This window comes from Diaporthe citri (genome assembly GCF_014595645.1).
Source record: "Diaporthe citri strain NFHF-8-4 chromosome Unknown scaffold_8, whole genome shotgun sequence".
NCBI classification, from domain to species: Eukaryota; Fungi; Ascomycota; class Sordariomycetes; order Diaporthales; family Diaporthaceae; genus Diaporthe; species Diaporthe citri.
In genome coordinates this window covers 1,756,508-1,767,110 of record NW_025064853.1, presented here as the reverse complement: position 1 = coordinate 1,767,110, position 10,603 = coordinate 1,756,508, and the positions used below count along the sequence as shown (strand labels likewise).

The window sequence follows — 10,603 nt, the reverse complement described above, 5'->3', positions numbered from 1 at the left end:
ACCGAAAAGGATCCTGATGAGACATGCCGCCTTAATGACGAACCACGTGAGTCCTGTGTCCCCTGTCTCGGGCCGCGTGTCAAAGGCCTCCAAACGATCCTGCCCCACCACGAGGCATTCAGAATGGGTGGAAACAGCCAGCGGTAACCATGGTGTGGGTTGGAAATGTTGCGGAAAAGCCAGTATTCTGTTGTTCATATCATGTGACAGGTGAGTTTTCTGTCCCATGGTCGGCAGATTTGGCTCAAATCTGGATGTGCACCGAGCAATTTCAATTAATTCTGAAGAATGTTTTCGCTAACATACCTGGGAAAAGGTCTGTCATGCTCGCCCAAAGGGTTGAACAGTACGTCAGAGGCAGCCAACAGGCAGCGACAACGATGGCAACGGGTAGCAACATCTTGCTCTCGATCCCGTGATTCAGGAGGCACAAAGAATTCAGAGACTGCTTTCATTATCGATCTATCAGTGGCGAGCAGTTCCTTGCACGGGTTGGCGATTCGCCCTGGTCTGCAGAACCACCAACAGCAGGTTCGCCAAGGCTTCCCACTAGATCATTCCTGGGAGACTCCAACCTCGGGACGAACCAGCGACTACGATCGCAAACCCCACGGCAATGAATCCAGAAAGGCGAAGGAGGAAAATGGAGCAAGATCATGAGATTCTGGCCCGACAAGCGGCGGTTAGCGCTACGGTCGCGCTTAAGATGGGTATTGCACCGCCGCAGGGGCAGCGAATGCTTGGGAGTGGGACTCATGAGGACCTGCACCACATGAGCATCTTCTTTACACTGCGAAGAGAGCGGGTTGTGAGTCTCTGGCTCGCTACAGCTTGCCTCTGGCTGAGGACCGTTTCGACAGTGCGGCCGGACTGTATTACCTTCCAACAGGCAGAGGATGCCCCAGATGATCGCACTGCCCTGGTTCAACACGCAGATGCCACTCTCAATACCTGACTTGGTGATCTTCATGCTGTCGCCGAAGTCTTTGTGACAGAAATTGGAGCATTCTAGTCTTCTGAGCCAGTCAACCAGTATCAACACGCCAAGTCAGGTCATCACCAGCGCCTCCAGCCTTGGAAGCAGCCAACGCCCGTTCTTGCCTCCCCTGTACGGCAAATATACCGAATCAAACGGCCCTGTCACTCGGTCGATGTGCTCATGTCTGATCCCAGTGATTCGGCACGAGCGCCAACCTGAACATACGTTTCACTAGTACTGCAATCACTGTCACTTCCAACGAGTGTAAGGTGGACAGCGCTTCGAGAGTCTATACAACAAAGGAGAACATGCCACGCCGGAGAAAGGATGGTGATCTAGGGAGTATGGTGCCAGAACCGGCTGGTGCCGAGGCTGGTTTTCAGGGGGTTGGGGTCCTGTCGTAACATGGTTTGCAGGGGGGAAACCAAAGAAGAAGACGGAGGAGACGTTGGTGATGATGGACAATATTTGGCGGCCGCTGCAAGTGGCTGGGATGGCAAGGACCAACATTCGAGTCAGCCCAATGAGAGAACGCAGATCTGCGAGATTATCTGGATTTTCGCAGAAACTTGACCTCTTTGGGTAGGACAGGGTTATTGCTGGCGCTTGCGGCAGACGGCAAGAGGGTTGAGAATGTCCAATCACGGCCCAGGAGCCCGGGCTCCCTCCAACAGGGGCCCAAAAGGATGTGAAGATGTGCAGGGGACCTTGCATCTGCGTCGCATTGCGGCAGGTGATATTGGAGCTTCTTGTTCCTCTGACTGGCCAATTCGTAGTGCCACACCCAAGCTTTCACAGCACAATGGCCTTGTTCGGGGCGCTCGAGTGGCCGAGTCTTGGGTGGCCCGTGGGGGGGAGAAGGTGTGGGAGGTCGCGCCCGAGGTCACGAACATCCGAGCATACCTGTAATTCGCAGAGCTGAAGAGCTCAGGATGGCCGATGATACCTCACCCAATCGGTGGAACGTCGTCTTTGCTCACCTCGCAATTCCCACCGAGTGTGGGCCCCCTGCTGACGGCATCCACTGCGGGAATCTGTGCCTCTTGGGTCGGCCCTTGATCTCCTCCCCACCGCGCGCCCGAGTTTGCCTCGATGTCACACCAGATCACACCCCAAGATCGACTTTCTACCTTAACTCACCGTAGAATCGGAACATTCAACTGTAACGCTGGCGCTAAAGTCTCTGACAATCACCAACGTTCAGGAGAACCAACACCATCTTCCCGGGTCCAAGGGGCTCGGCAGAAGCTTTATTAACATCGCTCGACGCGCATGGCGTCGGTGATCTGGACCGTGACCGACCATCCACGCTGAAAAAGCGTCCGTCATGTCCACGGTCGCACCGCAGCGGAAGAATCCCATGTGGCGATAACGGCACCCAAGCTTTTGTGTCTCGCAGCCTTTACTTATTCGAACCCCGCATTCCCCCTTGATTACTTCTCTCATTCGGACACAGCCTCGCTACCACAGCGAGTCCACACACGACTCAACATGAGGCCTACGCTGGCAAGGCTGGCCGTGAGCGCGGCGCTCGCCAGCTCCGCGGCTGCTATACTCGTCACGCCGGATTCGCCGTGCGACACCCAGTGCGGCAACGTCCTCTCCGCGACGACCGGGTCCGACATCGAGTGCGACCAGAACAACTACGGCAGCGCTGCCGGCACCGTGTTCAGGAACTGCATGAACTGTGAGCTGAGCAGCAAGTACTACAGCACCGAGCTGAACCAGTCGGACCAAGAATGGATGCTCTACAACTCCAGATTCGCGGTTTCATACTGCGTGTACGGTGACCCGGGCAACGAAAACATCGGCGACAGCCCGTGTGTTACTTCGTGAGTGATGTCCTCCCATTGCCACAAAGAAGCCTGAGCTGACAACTGCCTGCAGCCGAGCGTGTGGTGTCCTCAAAAATGCCATCCAATTCGGCAACTTCAGCACCAACGTCGGAGCATACGACTACTGCCAGCACTGGGACTTCAGCGAACTCACCAACGGGTGCGAGAACTGCTTACGGGCGAGTGACGATAACTACCTCGCCAACATGGTGGCCCTGCTCCAGGTCGGCTGCCTCCAGAAGCCCGCCCCCGGCGCCACCGTGGCCGTCGAGGGCGGCGTATTCTCCAACACCCTGCTGACGGAGGGCACGCCAACGCCGACAAGCAGCTGGACGGGTGACACCGACTCGGGCCCGCTCTCTCTGGGCGCCAAAGTCGGCGTCGCCATCGGCGGGCTCTGCTTCGCCCTCGTCGTGGCCGGCTTCTGCATCGTGTGCAACGGCCGGCGCCGACGCCGCGCCTACCTGCGCAAGCTCGAGATGCGGCAGAAGGATGCCGGGTGGCCGCATCCCGGCGGAGGAGGAGGAGGAGGGCGAGCAGGCAGCAGCAGCGGCGGTGGTGGTGGCGGCGTGATCCAGCGCGGGCCGGACATGAACGAGACGCCGCTCAGCCAGAAGCCGCTGCGCGGGTGGGACGACTCGCCGCTGTCGGCGACGGCGACGGACACCAGCTACGGGCGCTACTTCTCGCCGTACTCGTCGCAGTACAACAGCCCCGTCAGCGCCGCCGGCACGCCCGCCACCATGGCGCAGCAGTGGCCGAGTTTCCACGACCACCTTTCGCCTCAGGGCTACCACGACCACCACTCGCCCCAGGGCTATCACGACCCGGGCCAAGGGTTCGCGGCGCAGGGACACGGGTTCCCGTCGTCGGCCCAGGAGAAGGCCATGCAGGACCAGCACGACGCAGAAGCTGCGGCCGCCGGGCCGTCGGGTCACCAGCCCATCCACATAGGGGTCGCGCTGGGCGGTGACGAGCCGAGCCTGCGGACGGAGCCGTCCAACCCGAGCTTCCGGGACCATGAGCACCGGGCCGACGGCGCCGCACCCGAGGAGTACGAGCTGCACGAGGTCAGCAGCGCGGGCGGGAGCAGTGCCGGCGGTCCCAACGCGCCCATGATGGGCCATAGCGACAGCTTCAAGAATAGGCTGGCGAGGGGCAATGTCGCGCCGGTGCTGCAGCATCCCGGGTACGGGAGGTATAGCCCTGACAAGTACCCGCCTCCGCCGCCGCCTGCGCATGGGATGCAGCATGGTTAGGTTGGTGGTGGAGGCCACACCGGAGAATGAGGTTTGGCCGGCGGACCGGTTGTGGTTTGTTTTGCTTGATTTGTGATGATCTTTTGTCAGCCTGGAGTCTTGCGGTCGTGTTCTTTAGCAAGTAATTAATTGAGCGTCAATGCAGTAAATTGAGGCGCTGCGATGCTGTCTTGTTGAGTTGGGTGTTGGTGTTGACGTTTTCCTGCTGGTTCCCCGCGCAACCATTATCCCGTCTGAGACTGGCGTGCACACAAGATGTGATGGCTTGGTCCCGACTTCTCTTCCAAACAGGTCACACCTTGCAGAAATCGCAATGATTTATATACTCACCGGCCACTCTGATTCAGTTTATATTAATGAGCGGCCAAGTCCAATCCTGATGAAGGCTTGAGGGAACCAGGGTGGCCCTGAGCTTCGTCGCGACATCACAGAAAAGCCGGCTATGGCTCATTGCTCCAGAAATAATGCTTCTCCAGAAAGCAATTGAGACATTATTGTTTGAATCAAAAAGACAAAATCATAACACGCACGGGTCATGTGGGCGTTGCAGTATCTGGTTCTCAAGCGACCGCTCTGTGTAGGCACGGTCGATCAGTGGCTATTTACACAGTTATGTAAAGTAGAGATGTCAAGTATTCTAATACATGATGTGGTATCCGGCAACATGTTATATGATGGTAGAGAACGTTCACGAGAGATTCTGCTACGACAGGTCATCCTATGACAAAGCATCCCAAATGACGTGACCCCACAGCAGGTTGTCCCACAGCAGGGTATCCTACAACTGGGAATCCCACAACATGGTACCCCACAACAGGTATCCCGCAGAAGGTATCCCTCAGAGAGTATTCCCACAGCAGTATAACCCCACAGCAGAGTATCCCACGACAGTTTATCTCAGAGGAGGTTATCTTAGAGGAGGTTGTCCCAGAGGAGGGTATCCCAGAGGAGGGTATCCCAGAGAAGGGTATCCTAGAGGAGGTTATCCCAGAGGAGGTTGTCCCAGAGGAGGGTATCCCAGAGCAAGTTATACTAGAGGAGGTTATCCCACGACAGAGTGTCCCATATCCCACGACAAGCTAACACAGGACAGATTATCCCACCACATGTTGCCTATGACAGGTTATCCCGTGGTAGGTAATCCCGTAGCGAGTGACCCATCCCACAAGATGTTGTCCCGGAGGTCATCCAATGGCGGGTCATTCTCCACCCAGTGTTACACTATATATCAAAGCGACCCACGGTCGAGGTTGTTCAAATCCCGGTTGAGCCCGTTCTGAAGCCAATCTACCATGCCTTTCACCACACCGAGTAAGCAACCAAACTACCATCCCTTTCACCACACCGTGTAAGCAACCAAATATCACCAAAACTGATTCAAAACAACGAGGAAAACTCCAAAAAGAACGGGCTCAACCGGGATTTGAATGAAATGTGTCATGAAATTCAGTGGCTAAATCTCTTCATCACTATATGCCATCTTATATCTGTAATGAGAACAGAAGTTTCGTTGCATACAAAACTTGCTGTATTCGAATTTTTAGAGATCCCCATTCCTCAAGCACTTCTAGAGATGCAAATCTGTACAGGCATCCACACACAAAAGTCCAACGATCCTGATACGATTCGAAAGATTGAGATGGTGGATATGAATAGCGAAGGTCCACGGAATTGTTGGTGATGCTTTCTCGGGTTCCACCCAGATCCACAAGCATCGAACAGGTAGAAAGTGCTGCCCAAACCGAGTCTGCTGCCTTGTGGCTATTTGAGTGTGGTATTCAGGTCCGAAAATGGCCTTTGTGCCTTTCCAGCCCTACAAGCTATGATCAGATATGGGCGGACTAAACTTTCTTGGATGAATGGGACTGTAGATTCTGAGAATTCACGGCACAAGAGCTTTTCGCTTGCCAGTGCGCGAAGGCTGGTCCTTAGTACGGCTTGCTGAAATTCCCAAACTTTCTTGAAGACTTCCCGGAAATTCATATCTCTTCTGTCTCTCGTAATTTTCAAGATTTGACATTAAACCGGCGTCTGAATGAATGGGGAGATGCGGACACAGGTTGTATGGTCCATGTTGCGTGCTTGGAGCAATCCTGGTGTAGTCCCGCATGCTGCATTGATGAAGCAATTAAGCAAACGATAGTTGATTGTTGGGTATTGAGGAGAGAAATCTCCCCGCTATTAAACGCTTAAAAGGAGCCTATTTATAGGCTAGCGCTAGCATATAAGCATATAATCCTCATACCTTTTAATATACCCCTTATTGCAAATATTATCATCCTAATAATAATAAAAGATATTTCATTTTAATAGCTAAAAATATAATTTAAATATTTCATTATAATTTATATTAAAATCATTATATAAATATTATTTAATATTTATATATTTTGCTTATATTATTTTTAATTAATTATTTAAATGCCTCTCTTAGTAATATAAACCCTATACTTATTTTAATCTTAATTTCCTATAAGCCTCTTTAAAAATAGGGTAAGGCAACGCTTTTATGCAAATATTAATAAGATTATCTTTAAATACAACGTAATAAATATTATATATCTCTTTAATTTCTTTATAAATAAAATAATAATAAATAATAATATATTTTAATTAAGCGTTAATGTTGGCTGGGTCATGTATTGCAATACGATGTTTAGTTAGTGTAGTGGTTGATCGTTGTTAACTATGGAAGGAAGGAAGGCAGAAGGCCTAACTATGTTAGCTATTTTATATACAGCGCCAAGGCTGCTGCTTGCCGAGCATCTTAACGGGTTAAAGCTATCTAATCTTAAATAGTCTTCTATATAAATAATACCTATTATTCTTATATTAATAATCTTTATTTTATAAGTGCGTATTTCTTTTAAAAAGTATAAAAGAAAGAAAGGTATTAAGTTAAATTAAACTTAAGGTTAAAAGGTAATTAATTAATTGCATATATAAGTTAAATTGCAAGTGCGCTATTATTTCGCTGCGCTATATTATTATAAAAGGCAGGCATATAAGAAGGCTTAGGTTGTTATTAAGGGGTTAAAGGTTAATTAATTTATTAAAGTATGCAATTAATAAAAAAAGGTTAATTAAGTATGCATATGCATTAAAACGTTTTAATTATATAAAGTTAAAAAGCTTAAAAGGTTATAATTATTATATAAATATTTCGTTTATAATGCATTTTATAAATTTATGCTTTTATTACCTATAGCGCCTAGGTTAAATAAAAATTAAATTAAACCTTTAAACTGCTAATATAATTATTTAATTTTTAAATAACTAGAATTTCCCATTTTAGCTTAGCCTAAGCTTTACCATACTTAATGCTACTTATTAAATAAAGAAATTAAGGAGTATAATTAAAGGATGGGTTAAAATAAAGATTAATAAGTTATAAAGATTAATAAATAAGGTATTTAAATAAAGAGAAAGTAGAGTATAGGATAAAGAATATTAATTAAGTTAATAAATAGCAATACTTTTAATTTTAATATATAGATATTAAATTGCAAAATCTAACTAGGGACGCCCATTAAATATAAGCTGGTAACTTAAGTGCTTATAAAATAATAATAACCTTCATTACTTAAACCCTTAATGCATAAACATTATTATAAAAATCTTAAATATAAGGTTTGCCCTTAAAAGGAATATAATTTAAAGTTAATTAACTATATTGCATTATAAGGTAATTTACAAATAATTAATAAATATAAACTAAATTTTTATACTTTTGCTATGCATTACCTTTAGTTAGAAAAGTTATCTTATTATCCCTTATTAAAAACCTTTAACAATCTTTTATCTTTGCAATTACATAATACGCATACTTAAGTTAATCGCGCTAATATTAATATAATAACCTTATAATATATGGTATAATAATAATATTTAGGGTTATATTAACGCAATTTACTAATAAGTCGTTAAACCATGCTTTAACAATTTAAGTTTAAGCTTTAATGCATTGTAGTTTTCTTAACTTTTTGCTATATTTAAATAGTTACCTTGTTTTCTTAGCTGCAATTTATATAGCCCTATATCTTAATTATAATATTATTTATATTTATAAAGCACTAAAAAGTGCTATTAAGGGCATTCTTTATAAAGGCATTAGTTGGATTACAGTTCTTAGCAATTCAACGAATCTTAAAAATTTCATGCTTTTTATATAACTATTAAAGAGCTATAATATTAATTATAAGGCGCTTTTTTTTTATTATGCTAAGCTTAACTAAGCACTTATATAAAAAGTATAAGTTAATGCATATTATAAAAGGAATTATTGTAATATTTAAATATATAATAATTTAGCGTAAAGTAGCCATTAGTATTATAGCTATATTAAAGCCGTTAATTATATTATAAATCTTTAAAGCTAAAACGCTTTAAGTTACTTTTTAGTACTTTATTAAGAATTAATAGATAATATTGTTTTTAATATTTTATTTAAAAGCTTATTAAGTTTATATCTTATTTATAAGTATAATAATAAAGCTAATTTATAAGCTAAGGTTCTTATTATTAATAAATAAGCTATTAATAAAGACTATTAATTTAGCTTGGGATAAATTTAAGGGTATATATTAAAGTTTATGCTTTAAGTTATTAGCTTGTTATTGCAGCTAGCAATTTAGCTTATTATAATCCTTATAAGAAGGCTTTTAAATTTAAGCTGCTATTAATAAGTTAAATACTACCTTAAGTTAATAAATAAAAGCAAGATATATTCCTTATATATATTGCTTTATATATTATTAAGTATAATTATTAGCCTTATTATTAATAAGCATAATTTTCTTACTTTAACCCTTTTAATAAAGATATAAAATACCTTTATTAAAGATGCTTATAATTATGCTATTAAAGATAAGTAATTTATTAAGGGTAAGTATTTCTTTTAGCTTGCATTAAATGTTTGCCTTTTTAATCTTTTATTTTTTTAACTTTAAAAATGCTAAAATATTAAGGGATAAAGTATTATTAGTTTGCATAATAATAATAGTAAAAATATTCTTTTCTTAGTTTATAATTAAAAGGCATAGGTTATATATTAAAATAATTATACTTAAATTATTATAATAAAACTTATAATAAGTTGCTTATTAATATATATTAAATTTAGCAATGCTATAAAGCAATTTAATAATTTACATAATGATTTTAAAAGAGTATTTATCTTAAATCTTAAGGGGTAAGTAATATAAAATAAATTACTTAAGTTTAAACTTTAATTAAGGATATGCTTAAGTAATATCTTAAAGTTTTAATTAAAAGCCTTATGCTAAAAGGAATAAGGCTAAAGTAATTAAAAGCCTTTAGCTAGCTCTTTAAATAGTTAAAAACTATATAAGGATGTTATGCTTATCCTTATTATTACATTTAGCGATAATAAGCCGTAATTTCTTATATAGCTTTTTAATCTTACCCTTAATTTTATAAATAATGCATAACTTAAAGAGCTAAATACCTTTATGCATTTTAGGATTAAAGCATTTAAAGTAAAAAACATTATTACTAATTAACTTCGTAATTTCCTTATAATTAAACTCCTTAAATAAGTTACCCAAGGTATTAATTATATTATTATATTAAAGCTTTAAAAAAAGATTATAATTCTTAACTTTTCATTAAATAAAATATATTTCTTTTAGCTTATTCTTTAATCCCTTAAGCTATCCATATTATTAAGGTTATAATAGTTTTAATATTGCTAGGACTAGATTTGATTTAAATTAAATAGGCTTATTAGGAGCATTATCTAAATTAAAAACCAGCTAAACATTATCTTTGCCATTTTTATTCCAATAATATAGCTAAATTAGTATTAATTAAAAGATTATTAAGCTATTTAAAAGGTTTAATATAAGGTTATATTTATTAATACTAAGTAACTTTATATAATCCTTGCTAATTATGCTTCTTTTGCTATACTTATATATTACTTTATAATAAAAGATTTAATACTTTTGTAATATTTAAGCCGTTACGAGTATTTAAAGCTATGTTAACTTGCCGTTTAGCATAAACCTTATATAACTTTTTTATAGCTTTTTAAATAGCCGCTGCTCTTTTAAGAGTTAAGGAAGTTAATATAAAGTTTTTTATAAGTCTTGAATATGCATTAAAAATAAGGAGTATTAAAATAATGCCGTTAGGGCTAACTATATTATTTACTGCCTTAATAGCTATTTATAAGATAACTTTCTTAATATAAGTTCTTAAGAGTTTAGCATAAAGGATATTAAAAGCTTATTAAAGCAAAGTATAATATCTTTTAACCTTATTAATAAATTAATATGCTTTTATTAGCATTTATTTACAAATAATGCCCATAATTTATATAATGCTTTGGAATTTTGCTAAAACAAAGTTAATTTTAGCGTTATAAATAATATAATTAAGAGGTTTTAAATAAGTATTTATTTAGTATTATTAAATAGCCTCCTATATATCCTTTATAAAAAGAGAGATAAGAAATTGCCTAACTTAAAAAAAGGTTGCTAAATTAATAACTTGCAAAATAAGCAAAC

At 41.3% G+C, this 10,603-nt stretch overlaps 1 protein-coding gene across 1 annotated transcript; it reads left to right on the top strand.

Annotated features, from left to right (window-relative positions):
• Positions 1–2,470: 2,470 nt before the first annotated feature.
• On the top strand, positions 2,471–4,073 carry INS49_014849 (uncharacterized protein; the record flags this gene model as incomplete). The annotated part of the gene is made up of 2 exons (XM_043175537.1): positions 2,471–2,811; positions 2,867–4,073. 2 exons carry the CDS (start codon positions 2,471–2,473, stop codon positions 4,071–4,073), a joined length of 1,548 nt encoding a protein of 515 aa, XP_043020494.1.
• Between the last annotated feature and the right edge of the window lie 6,530 nt (positions 4,074–10,603).